Genomic DNA, 21,137 nt, shown 5'->3' on the forward strand with positions numbered 1-21,137 from the left:
GCTCAGCGTCCATCTCAGGGACATGTCAGTGGGACACACGGAGGTGGGGGGACCCTGGCGGCTTCCCTGCGAGCCTGTGACCCCGGGAAGCCTCCAGCAGGTGTTTGTCCCCACCTGATGCGGTCTCTTTGCTTTTCCTCTGTGCCGATGTTATCAGCCCTCCTTACGTAAGACAAACCTGCAGACAGAGCGAGGTTGAGGCTCTTCACTGGCTCAAATGTGTCACCAAGATGTTGAGATAAAGAAAAACAGGGCCCTGGCAAATCATTTGATGTCGTCATCCCAGAAGAATAAGTAATAATAATACTACTACTAATAATAATAATGATAATTCTAAGGATAAATTATAAATACAAGCTTTTTAAGCATTAAAAACGTCGCTGCTTTTCTGTTGTTGAAATGGGACGTTTTCTCTTTAGCTTTCAGTAAATTATGACCATCAATTATCAGGTCTTATTAAAAAGTCAGACTGATCTTCTTCTTCACTTTCTGGTGTTTTATTGACAAAACTTTAACTTGGACAGAATCTGAAGAGGCGCAGCTGCAGTGAGAAGCCCAGTGACTCACCAGTCTCATCTACGCAGGCATGTTTGCCTAATGAGCCCTTTTCATTTGATGACACTGAATAAGGAAGCAGAGACCTCACCGACCTTCCTGTTCCTGCAAACACTTCAGAAGTCTCAAAAAAACATGACGGCCCGTGCTGCAGCCTGTCACCTGGTGTGATCAGGCAGGCGTGGGAAAGGAACCGGCTGTTGACACGCCTCCATCAACTCAGCAAGGTCGTGCTTCGGACACGTGACCCACTGTGCTGCGGCATAAAAGCCCGTTTCTGGACCGGCCAGGTTCACACGGTTGATCAGGATGAGGGGACTGCTCGCACTCGCCGCGCTGTTGGTGGCTGTTCTCGGCAAGGAGACGTTTGAGGGGTAAGAGGGCCCGAGGGGTTATCTTACGAAAATGTAACTAATAACAACTGCAGATGGATTGAGTGTTTACATCTGAAATGAAACACATTGAATCCATCATTTGTTCTGAGGCCTGGAGTGAGTTTTTTTGCAGAAACATAAAGGTAAAAACGCCAGCACAGACAGTCCTCAAGCAGGTTTACTCAAACAGACTCAACCAAGGCCGGTCATGCATCTCTGTTAGTATCCATGTGATACAACCTCCTAGCGGGGGAGGACATCAAAGGATCAACATCCTAAAATGTCATGGATTCTTCCCCAAGCCTTCTCTACGCACCTCCACCAAGTTTTGTGAAAATCAACCTCATAGCTTTTGCTCCCGCTGAGGAACGCCACTGAAAACCTGAGAGGTAAAATCAAAGCTCGGAGTTCACTTGGACCCCAGTTTCTGTTTGAAATGGAAACAAAAAATATCCCCGTGAAGATTTTTGAGAAAAGGCTCTGAAAACGGTCCAGCGTAGCAGAGACTCTGGCTCTCACGTTAAAACACAGCGGTACAAAACGCACTGATCGGGTTTGATGGCTGCATCGGTCCTGCTGTCTGAGATTATTTAGCGTTACTGGTCGTCCTGCGTGAAGCTGCCTGACTTGCTCTTCAGCTCTGTGAGTCCCGCACACTCACACGCTTCATCTATTCACGCCAGCTGCCACTTGAGGTCGCCACAGTGCAAAAGTATTCGTTCAACCTTGTGAAGACGCCAACAGCAGCGCTGGGAGTCAAACCTCACCCGGGGCGCGGGGGGGGGGGGGGGTTCTTTCAGTCCAACCAAACTAACTCAGATGTTGTAACTCGTTGCTCCAATTGTTGGTGCAACTGCGTACCAGCATGTTGGGCGAACGCCCTCAGCCTCATGGGTGGAAACTTCTCTCTTGGTCCGGCCTCAAGGAGTTGAGCAAAAAGGTTGCAAAACGTGACCTCGATGTCTCTCTTTCTTAAAGACATCAGGTCCTTCGCCTGGTCCCAAAGGATGGCTCCCAGCTGTCGCTCATCAAGCAGATGGAGGACATGATCAAGTTCGAGGTTCGTTGTCGTCGTTCCAAAATAATCTGAGAGGAAACTTCAGAGTGATAAATGAAGGACGGATGATATCTGTGTTTCCCCCTCAGCTGGACTTCTGGAGGGAGGTGACAGACGTGGACACTCCTGTGGATGTCAGAGTTCCCTCCCACAGCCTGCAGGCCGTCAAGGTGTTCCTGGAGAGCCGGGACATCGAGTACTCCGTCATGATTGAAGACCTGCAGGTAGGAGGCGGGCTTGGATAGGAACACGTTGGGTTTGGATCCACTGACTAGCTGTTGAATGAACTGAAGCAAAGACAGAGAGATTTCTTGCATCACAGTGTGATGATGATGATGATGATGATGATGATGATGATGATGATGATGATGATGATGATGATCTGCAGGTGATGCTGGATGAAGAGCAGGAGGAGATGGAATCTGCAGCTCGTGGTGCTGAGCCCAGAAACACAGACAGCTTTGACTACGGGAGGTACCACTCCTACAGTGATGTTAGTACAAATACCACTCATACACAGTACAACTAACGCTCGGCGTATAAGGTAACGCAGGCTGCGGCTCAGCAGTAGAGGCATGGATACGGAGCTGTTCCCTGACGAGTGTGTCTTTGGTTCAGATCTACCAGTTCCAGAACATGCTGGTGGCTGAGAATCCCCAGCTGGTCAGCAAGATCATCATCGGGACGAGCTACGAGGGCCGGACCCTGAATGTGCTCAAGGTAAACTAAAATTCTGGAGTCAGAAAAAAGAAAAAAAACTTCAATATTTGTCTTAGAGAATGATTGAAGAACCACCAAAAGAATGTGATAAATAAGCTTACCAAAGGACACGGGTAAGGGAACCACCGATCTTCTCATCTCCAAGTGTTTCCACACTTATTCTTTCCTTCTCCGGTGTCTTAGTTCAGCACTGGAGGAACCAACCGTCCCGCCATCTGGATCGACACTGGAATCCACTCCAGAGAGTGGGTCACTCAGGCCAGCGGAACCTGGTTCGCCAAGAAGGTGATTTAATTGACTCATACGGTGGTTTCAGATCAGGGAGCCACAGTCTGGCCCCAGAGTCCAGTTCACTTGACGACCATGGCGCTGTTGCCATGGTGTTGTTGGTCATTTCTGGTCACTTCTTCTTATCCAAACCTCCTCTACTTGTTTGACTGCGCTGACCTGCGACTCGTTAGCAACATGGAGCCAACCTTAGTTTGTGTTAGTTTGCCTTTACCGCCTCTGCAGCGTCACACCATTCGTACCCTTGAACTGAAAACTGCGTCTTTAACGTTTAGATTGTGACTGACTACGGCAGGGACCCAACTCTCACCGCCATCCTCGACAACATGGACATCTTCCTGGAGATCGTGACCAACCCTGACGGCTACTTCTACACCCACAGCAGCGTAAGTCCCTCTTAACGCGTCAACCTTTTCCCTGATTTGAGTCATAATTTCCTTTTCAGATTTTATTGAAAAAGACACTTAATAGCTTCTGAAGGATCTCATGGGCTCCAAAATTCAAGGTCACGGGAGTTTTTGTGACAGCGATTCTAATGTTTCTAGAACCGAATGTGGCGTAAGACCAGGAAGCCCAACCCCGGCTCAAAGTGTGTCGGCGTTGATCCCAACAGGAACTGGGATGCTGGTTTTGGAGGTAATGTCTCGTCTCCTCTGCGAGACCTTGTGATTCTCATGACTTATAAAACTCCAATCCTGTTACGGAAGCAGTGGTTCCCAACATGTCATTTAGTAACCGTCAAACGACCACTGGAGGGCTGGAGAGGAAAAACTGTCCTATTGGATCTTCAGACTGCAAAATAATTAACATGCCACACTTTATTTTTTTGGTGGCGTGGTGGAGCAGTGGTCCTCACTGTGGCCCCCCACCAAGAGGGTTGTGGGTGGAGCCCCGGCTAGAGCACGGGGTCTTTCTGGGTGAGTCTCCATGTTCTCCCTGTTCCTGCTGGGTTCTCTCTGGTACTCCAGCTTCCTCCACAGTCCAAAGACATCAAGAGGGACCAGGTTAATCCAGACTCTAAATTGACCGTAGGCGTGGCTGGGAGAGCCAATGGTTGTCTATCTCTATGTGTTGGCCCTGTGATGGACTGGTGACCTGTCCAGGGGGAACCCCGCCTCTCACCAGACTCCTCACAGAAAGATCCTGTGCCTGAGCCGGGGCTCGAACCTGGAACCTTCTTGCTGTGAGGACACAGTGCACTGCACCACCGTGCCGCCGACCTTATTTGTTATTCTAGTAATTTCCCCTGTGACCCTTTAACATTTAATGTTGGTCGGAAATCCGTGTTCTTTGTCTTTTTCATTGAATTTTAGTGAAGTGCATTCCTGTCTGACTCTGTTCAGGTTCAGATTCCGGTGTCCTCACTGATGCCAGTGAAATGAGCTCAGTTCCTGCTCTGTCCTTCATGTTTTTCTGTATTGTATCTCTTTGTCGTGAAAGTACTGTATAGATTAAGTTTTACCTTTATTATCTCGTGTAGAACCCGGAGCCAGCGGCAACCCCTGCTCAGAGACCTACCGCGGTCCCAGGCCTGAGTCCGAGTCCGAGGTCAAGTCCATTGTGGACTTTGTGAGGTCACATGGCAACATTAAGGCCTTCGTGTCCATCCATGCCTACTCCCAGATGCTCCTGTACCCTTTCGGCTACACCAGGACTCCAGCCAAGGACAAAGCTGAGCTGGTATCAAACGCCTGCCACCTATTTTGACCAAACGACCTAAAATTTTAAGATCAAACTGGAGGAGTCACACTCCCGTGTGCAGATTTTCCTGTCATATTTGAGTGTGAGGAGCTGAGGGTGATGTCTGTGGCCGTGTCTCTACAGCACAGCCTGGCTAAGAAGGCCATCACAGACCTGGCCTCCCTCTACGGAACTCGCTACAGATATGGAAGCATCATCGACGTCATCTGTGAGTCCCAGCAACACTGCTGTTCTCTTTGTTCACGTTTAGCAGGCAAGTGATTATCAGCGGATGTGATTTTATCTTCCTCTCACTCCCACCAGCAGCAGTGGTTGTACTTGACCTTCCTGACCTCCACCAAGGTCATTTATAGGTGCTAATGCAGCAACTATGAGGCCAGTTTTCATCAGACTTGGCTGAAAGGTGGCGCCACCTGGTGGCAAGTTCAGCCTGATGGACACTGAGTGTCTATCTCGTATTAATAATAATTTCCCAATCTAAAAGCTGCAGCTAAATATTTTAGAATAAGGTTTACGAACTTTCACAGCTGAGAAATATCGAGCTGCGTTGTCATGAGAACTGATGACAAACACTGACAGTAGTTTGGGGACCAGCTGGGTAATTTAGCAGCGCAGAACTGTTTCATTTCAACAAGTGTGTGTTTTTATGGACTTGTAGACCAAGCCAGCGGCAGCACCATTGACTGGACCTATGAGCAGGGCATCAAGTACTCCTACACCTTCGAGCTGAGGGACACTGGCTACTACGGCTTCCTCCTGCCAGCCAGTCAGATCCTCCCCACCGCCAAGGAGACCTGGTTGGCCCTGATGGCCATCATGGATCACACCTACAAGAACCCCTACTAACACGCGCGCGCGCGTGTGTGTGTGTGTGTGTGTGTAAGAATGTCAGCATCAAAATGTGATCTGTTAAAATATCAGCCTGGTCAGTTCACTACATGACCCACAAACACAAATAAATATTCCAATATGAATAAATTAACAAACTGCAGAGAAGACTGCAGTGCAACAAATCATGTACTTTTTTTTCTAGCTTCTCATCACATTCTTGAACCTCTGCAGCATTTTCTCATTCCATAAACATTTTTTTTAAATGAGTGACATAAACATCCTCACTCAAGCCAAAAATGAATATTATAACTTTCTCTTTAGTTTAATCTGACTTTATTTCATCTCCATCTTTTTGCTGTTCCGTTTTCATCTCGTGCAGAAGGGCTTTTTGCATTCCAGCTCCTCTCCTTCAGGCATGTTCAGCGGGGGTTCAATCACAAGTTTAACATCATTATGAAAACCTGAATCCTCGACAATAACATCTTGACTCTGTTCGAATTTTTCATCTGGGGGGGGGGGGGAAGCCCAATTTTAACAGTTTTTTACTTCTGGGATTCGTCTTACGACCCTCAGGGGATACCAACCCCCAGTTTGGGAACCTCTGGAGTAGCTCCAAAAGAGGTGCCTGCAGTTTAAACCCAGGAAACTTCCCAATCGGAATTAGAAGTGGTTGTTCAGAAATATTTTAAACATAATAAATTGTACAAAGACAATGCCGAGTGTGGATTTTGATCGAATAAATCTTCCTGTGTTGTGTCACCGTTTAACTGTCCCGTTAAACAAGAATGGATTCCAGTACACAATTTCACACTTTATTTGACTTCCACTTACAAACGAAACTCTGTGATAAGCTGGTTAACAGTTAACCCCTCATAGATGCGCCAAGCAGGAGGCCACAACAAACCAGCAACACCCCACTGAAGGTTTTAGGTATTTAACACACTGAAGTGCTTCTTTGAAAGAAAAAAACAAAACCTTTCTTTCACTTTTGTGTAACCACACGCGTAACTGAAAGCCTCGACAAATAAACGTGATCGAAACACTCACAAAATCAGTCAAGTAAGAAAAGTCACCAGATGTGAAAACAGCACGTGAGGGCTCCAGGTGCTCTGGAAGGTCAGGGACCACAACGAAACTCCATGACAGAACCAGACTTATTACAAAAATACAACAAAACCTTTCTGGATTGTACAAAGTGGGTCAAACTCTACTGTTTGTATAGACACTTCAGATTCACAGTATATCCTTCACGTCACACCAACATTCAACGATTCGGTCTCCAATGCTCAAAGATCCGAGGAAGGCCGTTGGTTGCAGTCGTACGGACGAGGCTGACGGCGGAGCTGATGAGCCGCACACCAGCGATGAAGTCACGGAGGAGAGTGGTGTTACGTGACACCTTCATTTGTGTGCAAAAGGCCGTAATATTCACAGATGAGGCACTGTGCAAAAATCTACAGGCTATTCATTAAATATATTAATAAAATCTCCACCAATGAAGATGAAGAGTGGAAGGTTACACTGTTGTACCGCCACTCCTAACACACAAAGGTAACAAAATAAAAACCATGAAAACCGACGTCCACGTCTGACGAGGCAGCAGGAAGACGATGCTGCAGCCCGAAGCCAGACATGCCTTCTAGAGTCTGGGGAGTCTAACCTGTATTTAATACACTCAGTTTTCGTCTGGGTGGTTAAGGGGTGTGTGTGTGTGTGTGTGTGTGTTTATTTCCAGGGTCGACTGCTCTGAATGCTGGAGCTGTCACTCCTGAACGTGGAGGATCCCATGCGACTCAGAGCGCTTGATCTTTTCGACTGGCCACTGCTGGCTGACGACCGGCTGGACACACGACCTGCAGCAGGCAAACACACATGGACACCAGGCTGAAGGGCATCAGAGTGAAGGGGCAGGAAAAATGACCGTAGTTTTCTCTTGATTACAGTTATGTTTATGCTCGCAGGTTTTTGTCTTTATTTCAACATGCCTGATAAACTCAAACATCTGCTGGGAGCCTGAAGGGTCAGAGCCCTGAATACTGAGATTCTGATGTGGTCTTACTGGTAGAGTTACTGGTGATGACCATCTCTTCCAGCTGGTCCTGAATTTTGGCCAACATGTCTGAGGTAAACCACCACTTCTTCTCAGCTGCCTGCGGCGGCTGTTGCAGCAAAGAGCACCTCTTCCTCCTGGGCAGCGTAGGAGACGGCAGGCAGGAGGCTGGGATGGAGCCCGTTGTCATCCCTTCAGGAAACTTCCGGGCGACTATCCTGAGACCTGGAAGGATCAGGGTGAATGAAACCTTTTAACACCAGGACCTGCAACCTTCCAGGCTTTAAAACGTCCTAAATGTTCTTGAAACGAAGTCCTGGTATATCCTCGTCAAGTACTGTAAAAACTTTGAGCTCCGGTTCCACTCGGAGCCACAACTAAACTGCAGTAATCCTTGTAGTACTAGTACAGCTCATTCACTCTGGATTCAATCTTGTTTGACCGATGTTGCATCTCACCTCCAGAGAGCATGAAAAGATTTTCAAAGCCTCGCTGGCACATGATGGTGGCGGCCTGGCTGGCAATCCTCTCGTCTTCATCGTACACGATGATGATCTTCCCTTCTGCATTTTTCTGTTCGGTGTGGGTTAAAGTCAGACTGTCGCATCTGAACAGAAAGTCATCTTAAATTTTGGGGGAAAAAAAGAAAGTAGGACAAAACGCAAATGGAAGGATACGTATTCCAGGACGTCCTTGGAGTAGGGGTTTATGGTTCGAGCCAGCATGGAGATGGGGAAACTGTGTGCTGCAGGAAAAGAGAGGATGAGAGCACCAGCGTGAACCTAAATCCGGGTTCTGGAGGTTTGCTCAGGCAGCGCTGTGTTCTCAACACCCACCACTGACGATGTGGCAGCAGTCGTACAGCTCACGATCCCGTACATCCAGCAGCAGGTAGGGGCAGTCAAGGTAGGGCCGGCCTGCCAGCTCCGGGCTGGACTCACACACACCCAACCGCCTCTCACCGCTTTGATGGAGGTTCAACTCCCCCACGCCGTTGATGACACTGGGAGACAAAATATCACGTTCTTATTTTCTTCTTTTGTATTTGTGTATGGTACTTTTTGCAGTCATTATTTCAAAGTACATAAAACAAAAATAATGTATTACTTTGTGATGACTCCCTTCAATTACTCAAGTTTTCTACTCTTGAAACGTTTATACATTCATACGTCGAAAGTTTAGTTGGAAAGAAACTGAATATTCAGCAACAGAAACGGACCCAAGGTAAAAGCATACATTTACAAGGACTATGAGGAGTGGATCTATTTTTGGAGCCTCAGTAGCTCCATCAGCAGATGTCATGCAAAAAATGATGTTTCAGGTGCAGCACTTCTGTCCAGATGTCGCGTCGACGCACTGGCGCCATCATTCATTCGCCCCTTGGGATTTTCCATGAGAGAGAAACACTGCCTGCTGCAGTCTAGCCAGCTGTGGAAGCCAGCCAGACACCTCTTTCCAAGGCACCGCCCTACTCTCTCCCTCCATCTGTTCTCCCCACAAGATGACTCTGTGGTCTCTGGGGAGACCAGAGGATGGATAGGGTTTCCCTCTGGGGGTTCTCGCTCAACCTGGAGGGGGGACGCAGGGCTTCTAGGAGCAAAAGCGACTGCGGTACAGACAAAGCAGACCGGATGGCAGCAGGTGCGTCCACACGAGAGTTTATTGAGTGTTGCAGGGATTTTTGGCGGCCAACCTGGAAGTCAGCATCTCAGCTCCTTCCACCAAGAGCCAAGATTTTACAGTAGTTTGGTTTATTGAGTGAATAATGAGACGTTCAGCATGATCAACCCCGTGCTGAAAACCAATGCACTGCAACATTTGAGTGATGCGTGTGTAAGACAACATAAGTGTGCAGTAAAGTGCACCTCAACAGTGTTGACCTGGCGGAGTGGCAGCCTTCCCCGGCTCCTCCTCCATCCCCGGGGGACTCGTTGGTGTGTTCACTCAGACTCTCCAGGTCTGTATCAGATGCTACTGACAGGCCGTCTGCAGACAGAACCCACACAACGTCACCGCACGGGAGCTCATCAAATCAGACCATTAACACATTTCTAACAGTACTAAGATTCATGGTTCAGTTAAGAAACGCACATTTGAAAGCAACCAGTAATTAGTGTACATTTTTCTTAATAACCAAGTAAACAGACTCATGTTTATGACATCACAATGTTGTACACGGTGATCTCAACCTTTTTCACCAGCCTGTGCGGCGCTACACTCACCGACTGACAGAGACTCACGTCCATGCAGGACAAAACACAGCGGCTTCTTAGTCTTTAAGGGTAAAACTCAAGTTTTTTCACAAAAGCAAACAGTTTGTAGAATCTGGCCGTTATCGTCACATCTCAGGAGAATCCAGTGAACGATTGTGGAAATAAAACAACACGTTTTACTGGAAATTAACCGACTTTCAAGGAATTCATACCATTTCAAGCACGCACGGTACTTTGGTAGAAATACTGATGTGTTGTTGTTGTTTTTTCCTTGCATTCTATTTCTTGATGTTTATATTGCACATATTTTTGTAAAGTTCCTACCATTTACATAAACATTCACTGCAGTAACAGCATAGCAGGTCAGCATTGTGCTCCTCTTTATATTTGTCATCACATATATTTGATGTATTTTTACTTCAATGGGATTTTTCTGGTCTATTTATCATTTTTCTGTTATAATGATGTGATATCTGAATGCTGATCAATAAAATTTACCAGGTCAAGTGGAGAAGTATTGGTGCCTCTTACCCTCTGGGACATGTGATTCACCATCATTCTCACTTCCACTCAGGTCTGATACGGAGGCTACCTGAAGTATCTGGAGATAAAAGAAACGGCCGCAGGTTAAAACTGCATTTTTAGAGCTCTTTAGAGTTCCACAAAATGAATCAGGTTCTCACTGCCTTCATTCAGTCACCACCTCAATATAGATTATAAAAAAATTACCACTACACAAGTCTTGTGAAATATTGCAGTATTGCAAAGCAATGTCAGTTCCTTCTTACCAGTTGTGCAAATGTTGTCACCTTTAACCGTTTGAAGATTTCATCTTTTCGATACAGGCAATCTGAAGAGTAAAGAACGAAAAGGCGGAGAATTGAGGCTGGAAGCTGGCAGCTGTAGACGAGGTTAATATATTCAGTCATAGGTTGGTCAGTGCCTCAGCGGGGCCTAAACACAGCTGGTTTCCACTCCTTGCTAACAGCACCAGTACCACACCCACTGTGACACCAGGGTCTGACAGTGAACCTAACTGGTTCCTGTTCAGCACGTTCCCGCTGGCTCCGCCTTCACGGACATCAACAAAGTGGCACAAGGAAGTCATTTTATTAGGCCAACGGGGACGTTAGTGTGGCCTCGGGATCCCTCCAGTAAAAGCCAACGGGACGTTAGTTTTTGGATTACTGATGAAAATCAGCTCACTGACAAATTAAATTTAATGATTCTTAACATGTTCAGTCCAGCAAGATAATCTTCATCAATGAAAATCACAGGAAAAAGAAACTTTTGAAGTTTGCAGTTGGCAACCTTATCGCAAGTGTGCAGCAAACACACCTCGACTCAGAGAGAATACTCTCGCGGTGGGTAATTATCCTTGAAGTGGTACGCACGCCAGTATCGAAAAGTTGTGCTCTCTCTCTTCACAAAAATGAAAGAATTGGAGGACGCCACTGATGTCATGGCACCTTCAGTTCAGTGTGGAGGTCTACTTCTATCCTGGGCAACATCCAAGCTGCTGTTTAAGTGTACTAACACATGTAACACTGCTTTTCAGCAGGGTGTTAAACTACTATTTAGGGATGCATGAATACAAAGTGACCAATACATAAAAGATGTACATGTAAGACGTGTATGACAACAATGAAAAATACGTGAATATGCCACCCAAGGGAATAAACTTATAATACTTACTTTTTTTAATATCCTCCAGTTTCTCCATATACTTAGTAAGACTGGATCCTATTGAATTAAATCACAATAAATTTGTTTAAAATTTTTTAGACCGTGTAATCAACGAAAACTGGTACTGGCTTGGGTAAAAAACAGTAACAGTTCGTGGATTGCTACCTGTGTCCAGCTTGGTCTTGATATGCTGATACTTGGCATTTCTCGGTATCTTTTTATTCATGTACTGTTTGAGAGAAAGAGTTTCGTTAGTTGGAATAAACAACGGCAAAGCCTGGCAGTAAAGCCAGGAAGCCACGAACCGAGTGAACGATAGAGCGTGTTTTACAGGTGCACTGCCGTTGACATGGTGATAGCTAACAACATCAGTTAGCTAGCAGCAGCAGCTGTAACTCTTTAGTCGGTCTCCGCTGGAATCACCAGAGGTGATAAACTCCTCAACAGTCAGGTCAACTAACGGACTGATGTGTCTCACAATGCTGCCACAAAACTCAGCTTACCTCGACTTTGCCGTTACTCCTGCCGTTAAACGACATCTTTTCAAACTGACATTTGATCGGCGCAGAAGTTCTTCTTCTTCTTCTGCGTGACGTTTATTGGCGGGTAGCAACTAAGTTTTAAAGCTCATTACTGCCACATACAGGAGGGAGCGTGTTCCAGAGTACTGACAGAGGAGAGGAGAAAAACAAATAGCCATTAGTAAAATATATGACTCAAGCTGTAATACAATATAATATAATATAATATAATATAATATAATATAATATAATATAATATAATATAATATAATATAATATAATATAATATAATATAATATAATATAATATATGATTTCCTAATCAGCCAATCACAGAGGGTTGTACTTCACAGGCCGTTCACCCTCCAGTGAAGTTTGACGCGATTGGCTAAAGTAGTTGCTCAGCAACAACAGACGCTGTGCAGTTTGACACGATGCGTTCCAGGCACCTAAAAATTGGACAACAGCTCACAGGTATTTTGTGTAAAGCAGGGCCCTGAATATATAAGCTCCCTGGCGCCAATTCCGTTTATTTTCAAGCTTTCAGTCGCGAAATGCTATTTAAAAAGATAATTCACCTTTTGTTAACATTTCACATGAAACAGACATATCAAGTATATTTGGGTGCACGACGTTCTCTTCACTTCCAAATAATTCAGTGAATGAGTGTGACATCTACGATACTCCCCTGCAGGTTACAATTTTACCTAAAACTGAAACTGTCGAGTACGTTATTTACTTGTAAATGTGATTCGTGTCCCATGGTCATTGAACACAACACAACTCACGCCCATCCACAGGTTGCTTATAAGTAGGTGGCTAATAGGTTAGCTGTTGTAATTAACTGCTTACGCTAACACAGAAATACGTTTGTAGTTATTTATCCAAATTGAAAGTCAAATAAAGCCGAGGCTCATCCTTTTATCGGGGTTTGACAGTTCAGGTCTGAATTTCCTGAAGGCGCTCGGTTTAACAGTTATGGAGGAAAGTTAATTCGACAGCGGGACGGAGGAACTTTCGCCCTTCAACTGGTGCTGTGTCGGTCTTAAATGCCTACTATGGCGTCTGTAATGGTAAGTGAACCTGTTGTGACATCTTCGCAAAAGTTTAAGAGGTAGAAATGTGTGCACTAACTTCGCGCTCGTGAGCTAAATGTAGCTGAGTTGGCGACTTTGCTAGCTGCTCCACTGCTAAGAGGATTTCCCGATTTGAGCTGTCAAGCACTCCCCCTGTCCTTTTTGGTTCTTTCTGCCAAATGTAAATTAGAACAGCAGACATATTATTAGCTGTTAGAGTTTAACCGTAGTAAGCTCCTTTAACATTTGCTTTGTGTAATGCTATTGGTAATAACAGCGTCGTCTGCTAGGCTGGACCAGCAACGCCGCGCATCTCTTCGGTCGAACAGTGTAAAGAAGTGAGCGATGTCTTTGCAGGAGGATCCAACCCTGGAGAGACATTTCAAGGGGCACAGAGATGCTGTCACCTGCGTTGACTTCAGTCCCAACCGCAAACAACTGGGTAATGAAGGCTCCCTGCACAGGCTTTGTTCAGTCACACAGTACCAGTCATGTCTTCTTTGCACTTAACCTGTCCTTGTAGGCTTTTTGGGTCCCAAAACATGTCAAATATTTGGTGATCAGTTCAGAGAAAGGACGTATTTTTGGCTTGGAAGGTAGAGACCCGAATGGTGCACATTTATGCTTGAACTGTGTTTTACTTATTACATTATTTCATCCCTGAAATTTGGATTTTACAAAGCATCATGTAACAGTATTGGACACAACCAGATGTTAACCAATATGACCAAGATTTGTGGTAATAATCTTGTTTTTTTTATCTTTCAGTGCTATTATTTACTGTAATTTTAAATTTTTACATGAATTTGGTAATGATTTGTGTAATTTTTACATGTTTCTCCAAACAGCCTCAGGGTCAGTGGATAAAAGCCTTATGATCTGGAATCTGGCTCCCAAGGCGAGGGCTCTCCGCTTCACCGACCACCGGGACACCATCACTGCAGTCCAGTTTTCCCCGTCCGGTAACCTGGTGGCAACTTCCTCCAAGGACAGGACGGTCCGGTTGTGGACACCTTCCATGTAGGCAGAAAGAGATTTTACACTTTAACGAGGGCATTTTATGACAGACAAGGGGAAAGGTTTTATAGGAAGGAGTCTTGTGTCTAAACTGCCCATAAGATGGGAAACAATTTTTAAGCAACTTTATCAGGATTTAAATGAATAACGAAACACAATGTGCATGTAGAAATTTTGATCATATCAAAAGAGATGTTAAGCAGAGACTCTGATGTTCCAGAGCAGCTCCTGTAGGGTCTGACCCAATTTAAACCCCGCTGACAACAGAGAAGCTCACTAAACTGGCTAGAAGGTCACGGATTTAGTTCAGTCCAACCTTGTGCTGTGTGTCTGTTACAGGAAAGGACAGTCAACGGTGTTCAAAGCTCACATGGCTGCCGTACGCAGCGTCGCTTTCTCCCACGATGGCCAGAGGTTGGTGACGGCGTCAGATGACAAGTCGGTGAAGGTGTGGAGTGTTCACCGGCAGTGCTTCCTCTACTCTCTCAACCAGCACACCAACTGGGTGCGCTGTGCCAGGTAGCCAACGTGTATATTTCCTGAACATTTTGAACTGGATGGAAGGGAAAATACGAGCTATTCAGGGGTTGAAACTGGTTTACATACACGTGTGACACAGAATCGCTTTTCCCTGAGTGAGACAACTTGAACTGTGTCGTTCTTCGCTGTAGGTTTTCTCCGGATGGACGGCTCGTAGCTTCCTGTGGGGACGATCGTTCCGTCAGGCTGTGGGACACATCCACCAAACACTGCATCAACTGTTTCACTGACTATGGAGGGTATGGTGGCTCTTGTGTCTCAACTTTAATTTTTCCATCGCTCGTGGATTTTATTTCCAGTATAGCTCCGATGGTGTCCATGTCGTTGTTTTAGCAGCATCTCCTGATAAGAAGTTGTTCCGTACAGTCCTCTACTTCTTAAGTCTGATCACTCTGAGCAGAAAATTTCTTGATATACATATTTTTTCCTACTTTGTTTATGTCCTCAAGATGGGGTCCAGTGGAGTTAAGGGGACCCTGACTGGGAACAGCTGAACTGCTGTTTATTTATTTACTTTTTAAATTCCAGATCAGCAACATTTGTTGATTTCAACTCCAGTGGCACCTGTATCGCATCCTCGGGGGCTGACAATTCCCTGAAAATTTGGGATTTACGGACCAACAAGTTGATCCAGCATTATCAAGGTATTCCTGCTGCAGTTTAATCAGGCAAAACATCCAAGGACTCGTGGATGCACGTTTTAGGCGTGTGGTTGATGGTTTGTCTTTCGCACTAGTCCACTGTGCAGGAATCAATTCCTTCTCCTTCCACCCATCCAACAATTACCTGATCTCTGGGTCCAGTGACAGCACTGTAAAAATCCTGGACCTGGTGGAGGGGCGCCTCATCTACACCCTCCACGGGCACAAGGTGATACTGCAGACCAGCCCATCCACACACTCATCGTTAGCTCTGCTAGCTCGTCTAACGGAAGAGGGGCCAGCCAGATATCACCACAACAGCTAGAAAAAACACAAATCATGCACATCCTGCCTTGACAACTGGTTTTAAGTTCAGTTCTGCTGTTAAACAGCTTAGTTAAAAAAAACAGTCTGAAAACATGACTCTGTAACGCACTTGCAAAAAAATTCTCATCAGCTCTGCATTAAAAATACTGTAAAAACCATCTGGTTGTAATACATGCTGTAAATATAGCAAAGCTACGCATCCAGATTCCACAGATCCACATTTAAAAGTTTCAATATGTCACACTCTTTAAAAAAAGAAAATAAAAACTTGTCAGGTGATCAAAACCATGTCTGTGTTTCTCACATTCTTAACGAGCGTTTCTGTGGTTTTCAGGGCGCTGTTCTCACCGTAGGTTTTTCCAGGGCTGGAGATTTCTTTGCCTCTGGGGGAGCTGATGGTCAGGTTGGTGCGAGTCGTGCGATGCAACCCGGATACGAACCCAAATTATGAAGCCATGTTTTTCTTCACTTTTCTGGAATAGAATTAGAAAGTTATATTTTATAGTAAGGACTTCTTTAAAAGAAATATACCACTGAAGTCTCCTTTTTAACAAACTCACTTCAAAGACATAAACGTTGCCGAGTACGGTCATCGATGTTGAGCCCCTCATCCTTTAGGTGCTGATGTGGAAGACAAACTTTGACACCAAATCCTACCAGGACGTCCTGCAGCAGCACAGTCGGAGATCTACTCCGGATCCCCCACCCCACCTGACTGACATCCATCCGCGAGCACCCCACCTTCACCACCCGCAGCCCACAGACATTCAGGTCCATTTTCCTTCGCCTGTTTTAATGTTGAATACTGTACATTTGTACAGTGATACATTACTAAATATTTACTTTTTCTTTCTCATGTTGGGATGACCTCACTGCAGGTATTGTTACTAATTTAGGTTTGATTTTTTTTTCTCTCTCTCTGTCACTGTCTCTCTCTTTCCAGATCAATCCAATGATGGCAGATATGCAGTCCACTGACCCACATGTCACAGAAGTAGGCCAGGCTGGTCACAACAACATGGTAAGTCTGAACTGGAGTAAAGCTCAGCCATAAGAAACCAGGCTTTGTTGATCGCGCTCATTGCTTACTCACCTGGAAAGATCAATAACGCATTCTTCTTCTTCTTTTTCTCCTACTCACATTCTTCAAGAACTTGGCTTATAGTAATCATGACGGCTAAGCTCTGTCACACCAGATCTCTCAAAGGAGAGTGTAATTATTTCTGAAATAAAAAAGTGAGTACCTTCAAAGATAATTGTAGACGATGATGCGCCCTGCACGGCCACCAGGTGGCAGTGCAGACCAATATGTGGGAATCCACTGCTGCAGCACTGAAACCTTTTTTTTTTGTTTTGAGCAGCTTTTGGTCTTACCCGCTTGTGATGACATCAGATTCTAACACTGTCCTGCCTCCATGTGTCTCTTTGTTCATCATGAGGCTCATATAATGAAATTATAATTTCTATGTGGGTGATAAGTGCTTTGCTGAGACACTGTAGCTCAGACTTGGATGGGAATAAAGCTTTTTGTTTAATCAAGTCAAGTTCAGACACCATAACATACAACAAGTGAATGAACTGTTGACATCACAATACCCATCCTCATTCATTTTTATCATTACCACTAAAAAATAAATGGAAAAAGGGACCAGAGCCAAGATCTTCCATTAAACTTAACAAAATGAAATAAGATTGGTATAGCAATCAGGGCTGCACATCAAACTGGGGCACTAACTGAATTGTCTCAATATTATTGAGTATCAAAAGATTCCTTGTCGTTCGCTACCAGATTTGAGTCCCTGAGGGGTAAATCTGTTAACTGCAGTTTATCTTTTAAGTAGTAAAACTGATTGAAAAGGAAAAATACCAAACAATCATTTGAAACATGAAATTAGAGCACTCTAATCAGGTTGAATTGCATTTGGTAAATTGGTTTAAGTTTTCAGATTTTTAATGCCAAAAGGCTGAAAACTAAAACCAAAGATTTCTTGCCTAGTTTGAATTTGTCACGATGGCTTGCTGTCATTCAGGAACTGGTCCCACACTCCACTGGTATCAGTCATTTTGAAATGGTGCCAAGTCGTGGTTGCATTACACTTGGTTTTTATTTTAAAATACATGGGGAAAAAAACGATTTGAGGCAAGACAATGTTTCTGGTTTTGATTCCCTTGTACCTATGTGACATGCACGTCGCTGCTCTCCCGACGGGACGACGACTGAGCTGCTCTCTTTTTTAACCTACCGACCTCTTGAATGCCATGTTGATCTTCCAGGTTGTTCCATTGCAAGTATTTAACCGTCACTATGAACCCCTCTGGGACAGCAGCTCAGTCACCTGACCTCGAACATTGGTTGCGAGTTCAAGTTGTGTTGCAAGGTAAAATCCTGCGCGTAAATTAGTTCTATCCACTTATTCCACACGCCCCGATCCTAGAAAGCTGCTGGAAGCATGAGATCGATGCCGAGGATCTCGAGTCGTCTGCCCATCCCAGTCTTGTCAGTGATCGCTGTGTAACGCCTTGAGGGGACTGCAACACGTTTAGCTCAAACATCCACTGGGACTTCAGGATGAAATGTGTAGATTTTGGTCTTCAAAAGTCAAGATCCTTGTCCCCAGATATTGATGTGATATCTAGAAGTCACCATCTGGGAAATTTCCACAAATTTGTCACAAACGTCCACCTGGATTTAAGGATGAACTGAAAAGTTTAACAGCTCTCAGAATGAATGGACTTCTGGTTTATTATTAAGGCTTCAGATGCTGAAGCAGTCTGTGTTGAGAAGTCTGTCTGAATGCCGGATCACAAAATCTGTCATTTTAGTAAACAACCATGCAGCCATTTTCTAACTCGTAGCCCTGTTCGTGCAGCAGGTTCAGAAACCTAACCCAAAATGTATCAAAGGTGTTTGACCTCAGACTCTGGTGGATTTTCTCGAGCTCCTCTTTGCTCTCTGAATGAATCGGCCAGGCAAAGCTGAATGGGGAGCCATGTGCTTTCCTGGGGCAGAGGAGGAGCGATCATAGAGGGAGATACGGAGAAAGAGAGATCTGAGCAATGGGGGATGAGAGCAGAAATCCACGTGCCGGTGCGTGGGCCCCTGAGGCCCCAACCACAGAGCAGCAGCAGCCGGAGCTCTAATAATAGACTAGCTGAAGTTCTGGCTGCCTGTTTAAATCACTGACTTATCACACTGCAACCTCCGGTCACACATACATTCAGTACTTTTACTTCAGTGTTGTACTCCTTCCACTGAGAGCAAAGTCATGTTTTATATCTACCTGCTTACTCACTCTTCAGATAAATGTCAGACATGACACACGGACACACACGTTCTCTGTGCCTCCTTCAGCTCGCTGTAATGTGTGTGTGTGTGTATGTGTGTGTGTGTGTGTGTGTGTGTGTATCTGTGTGAGTGTGTTTCATGGTTTATTTATGAGTTCCATTGAGTCAGTGGCATTTGAGTATGTGAATGAAGCTGCGTGTGTGTTTACGTAGTGTGTACATGTGTAAGCCCAACGATGTATGATTTTGCCAGCTTGTGTGTGTATGGGTGTGTGTGTTCTTCTACTGGATCAGTTTGAGTGCGTCCATGAGTCACTTGGTGTGTAGTGTGTGTCTGTGTGTGAGGGTCATTCCTGCCTCTGTTGGTTCAGGGCAGGAAGCCCCTGGTGCTACTCCTCCTGTCAAGTCTTCTTGCCTGATTTCCATCACCCCCCTCCCCCACCCACCCTCTCCTCCACCCATTTCTGAGTGCTTCCCCTTCCGCCCTGCGTCCGTGTTTCCCCTTCATCGCCCTAATGGGCCCAAGCGTAGGTGGAAACGGGGAAAGAAGGGATAAGACAGTCCAACAGACAAATGAAGAGAGAGAGGGAGAGAAGGGGGGGAATGCAAATGGCCTGAGGGGGGATATGTGGGCGGCTGGGCGAGGAGGTTCCTGAACTCACAGTTCCGTTGACCTTCATGTCCTTTATTTAGGGCCATCTCCTCTCATCACTTATGAATGTTTTTTTCTTTCACTCTTTCTTCCGTTGAGTTGAGTGCAGTGTCCTTATAAGCCTGGACAATGGAGGATTTCGATGCAGAGTGATGCCACTGGGCACATATGCTGATCTGTCTTCATTCTTCTTTGCTTGGACTGGACCTCCTAGCTTAACTGACTGAGAAAAATCTGAGTAGAGGGATTTTTCTGTCTCTGACCATTGTAAAAGTCTGGGCAGGGCCCTTGCCTGGCTTTAAGTGACCGTTCCTCCACGCAGGTCCCAAAGTTTCCCAGTTTACTGTTGAAAATCTGAGCCATGTTGGATGTTAGGGAAACAGCACTCACTCAAGATCAAGCCTGTAGGCCCAGCCTATCCGCCCACTTGTTAAATGTAGGTTCATGCTAACCCCCCATTGTCTATTAACTAGAATCATTAGCAAGGCTAATACTGTCTTAGCGAAGATGTGATTTCCTTTTGGCTTTGTTTTGGATCAGGGGACTGACTAATTCCTGAGACCGTGCTGTCGACTCGAAGCTGAAATGAACTCACCTTTGACGAGCTGGTTAACCAGAGCTCTTGTTCCCGTTGCTTTCATCTAATTACTACTTTTGTAAAAGGTGCAAATGCCAAGCTCACTAAAAATATTTGTTCAACTAAAATGTCTTTGTGACAGTTTGTGTCCTAGCTAGTTTAGATAATGGTAAGGAGCAAAAACCACATTAATTAAGAACTTTTACCTGCTGCAACTGATTCTAATGAACTTTGGTGGTATTGTCGCACTTTTCACCCCTGACGTTTTTGTAACTGGGGGTCATGCGTCTTGACTTGCTGGGAGTTGTTATGAACTGGGAGGTGACGTCAGTAATACAGCTGTGGCTTCGTCCTCTCCCTCCCCCTCTCTGTCCCCGTCTCTCTCTCCCCTTCTCTCTCTGTCTCACTCGCCTAGGGTGGTGCCCTCACTTTCCATTCACATTACACTGCTTTCATAGACGCCACAAGCCATAAAGTGACATATCTCATCTGTGCCATCATCCATAGTGTCCATCGGCTGCTCCGTGTGTCCTTGAGAGGGAACTCTTTTGTTCCCCCCTTTTTTTCCCTGATACAAGCTACTTTATGGCGACAGGATAGTTGCTCTTAAATTTCCCTTCAATGAGCCCTGGAGACTTAAAGAGTTTTTAAATCAAAGTGCCCTCTTTGCATGAGCTTTTGGCTAAAACGTTTGAGGGAGGAAGTCCTACTGCAACTCTTGAGTGAATAACAATGTCAGTTTAGAGGAGCCATTCTGGTCTTTTGATTTTGTTTAATTAACTGAGACAGTTCTGCTTTGGCTCTTTTTTAAAAGCAGACACAAGTGTCAAATCCATTGCACTGAACTGATATGAAGTTAGCTGTGAAACACATGAAGAATGGCAAGCGTGAAATAAAGCCGAGAAGACAGCGGAGTGTTATATTGTGCGTGTGTGAGCGTGTGTGAGATGTGCCTGTCTTTGTGAGGACTTTGTGTCCAAATTTAAGTTCAGGAGCTCAGATTTCTGGTCCAAATTACCACAAGGGA

General features: G+C 45.2%; 3 protein-coding genes across 8 annotated transcripts in view; 2 read left to right on the forward strand and 1 right to left on the reverse strand.

The window, feature by feature from the left end:
• Positions 1-644: 644 nt before the first annotated feature.
• On the forward strand, positions 645-6,282 carry cpa5 (carboxypeptidase A5). The gene is made up of 11 exons (XM_086209689.1): positions 645-929; positions 1,908-1,989; positions 2,076-2,210; positions 2,375-2,479; positions 2,605-2,706; positions 2,890-2,991; positions 3,270-3,380; positions 3,540-3,630; positions 4,475-4,674; positions 4,819-4,903; positions 5,354-6,282. The coding sequence occupies exons 1-11, from the start codon at positions 865-867 to the stop codon at positions 5,539-5,541; spliced, it is 1,266 nt and encodes a 421-aa protein (XP_086065815.1). The 5' UTR covers positions 645-864; the 3' UTR covers positions 5,542-6,282.
• Positions 6,283-6,324: 42 nt separating this feature from the next.
• Positions 6,325-12,156, reverse strand: cep41 (centrosomal protein 41). Of its 2 annotated transcripts, none has more exons than XM_086209691.1 (11): positions 11,979-12,156; positions 11,641-11,704; positions 11,485-11,532; positions 10,578-10,639; positions 10,321-10,390; positions 9,457-9,562; positions 8,413-8,579; positions 8,254-8,321; positions 8,035-8,149; positions 7,586-7,801; positions 6,325-7,379 (listed from the first exon to the last, which is right to left on the reverse strand). In XM_086209691.1, exons 1-11 carry the CDS (start codon positions 12,012-12,014, stop codon positions 7,252-7,254), a joined length of 1,080 nt encoding a protein of 359 aa, XP_086065817.1. In that variant the 5' UTR covers positions 12,015-12,156; the 3' UTR covers positions 6,325-7,251. The 2 variants fall into 2 exon arrangements, with proteins under 2 accessions (XP_086065817.1, XP_086065816.1); XM_086209690.1 differs by having other exon boundaries at positions 9,442-9,562; positions 11,979-12,143.
• Positions 12,157-12,397: 241 nt separating this feature from the next.
• Positions 12,398-21,137, forward strand: part of poc1b (POC1 centriolar protein B) — a 41,283-nt gene continuing 32,543 nt past the window's right edge. For 2 of the 5 annotated variants that reach the window (XR_015117228.1, XM_086209686.1), the window contains exons 1-10: positions 12,760-13,068; positions 13,429-13,513; positions 13,920-14,091; positions 14,428-14,607; positions 14,760-14,867; positions 15,157-15,272; positions 15,365-15,498; positions 15,931-15,999; positions 16,215-16,367; positions 16,540-16,617. Coding sequence is in view for 3 of the 5 variants with exons in the window: in XM_086209686.1 (XP_086065812.1) it covers positions 13,045-13,068; positions 13,429-13,513; positions 13,920-14,091; positions 14,428-14,607; positions 14,760-14,867; positions 15,157-15,272; positions 15,365-15,498; positions 15,931-15,999; positions 16,215-16,367; positions 16,540-16,617 (1,119 nt within the window). In the remaining 2 variants the exon portion in view is untranslated. Of the gene's footprint in view, positions 12,470-12,759; positions 13,069-13,361; positions 13,514-13,919; positions 14,092-14,427; positions 14,608-14,759; positions 14,868-15,156; positions 15,273-15,364; positions 15,499-15,930; positions 16,000-16,214; positions 16,368-16,539; positions 16,618-21,137 lie in introns of those variants that run through there. The other 3 variants (XM_086209688.1, XM_086209687.1, XR_015117229.1) reach the window with 3 other exon arrangements.

The sequence above is a fragment of the Aulostomus chinensis genome, chromosome 7 (genome assembly GCF_037954235.1).
Source record: "Aulostomus chinensis isolate RoL2024-O1b breed Wild chromosome 7, RoL_Achi_v1.0, whole genome shotgun sequence".
NCBI classification, from domain to species: domain Eukaryota; kingdom Metazoa; phylum Chordata; class Actinopteri; order Syngnathiformes; family Aulostomidae; genus Aulostomus; species Aulostomus chinensis.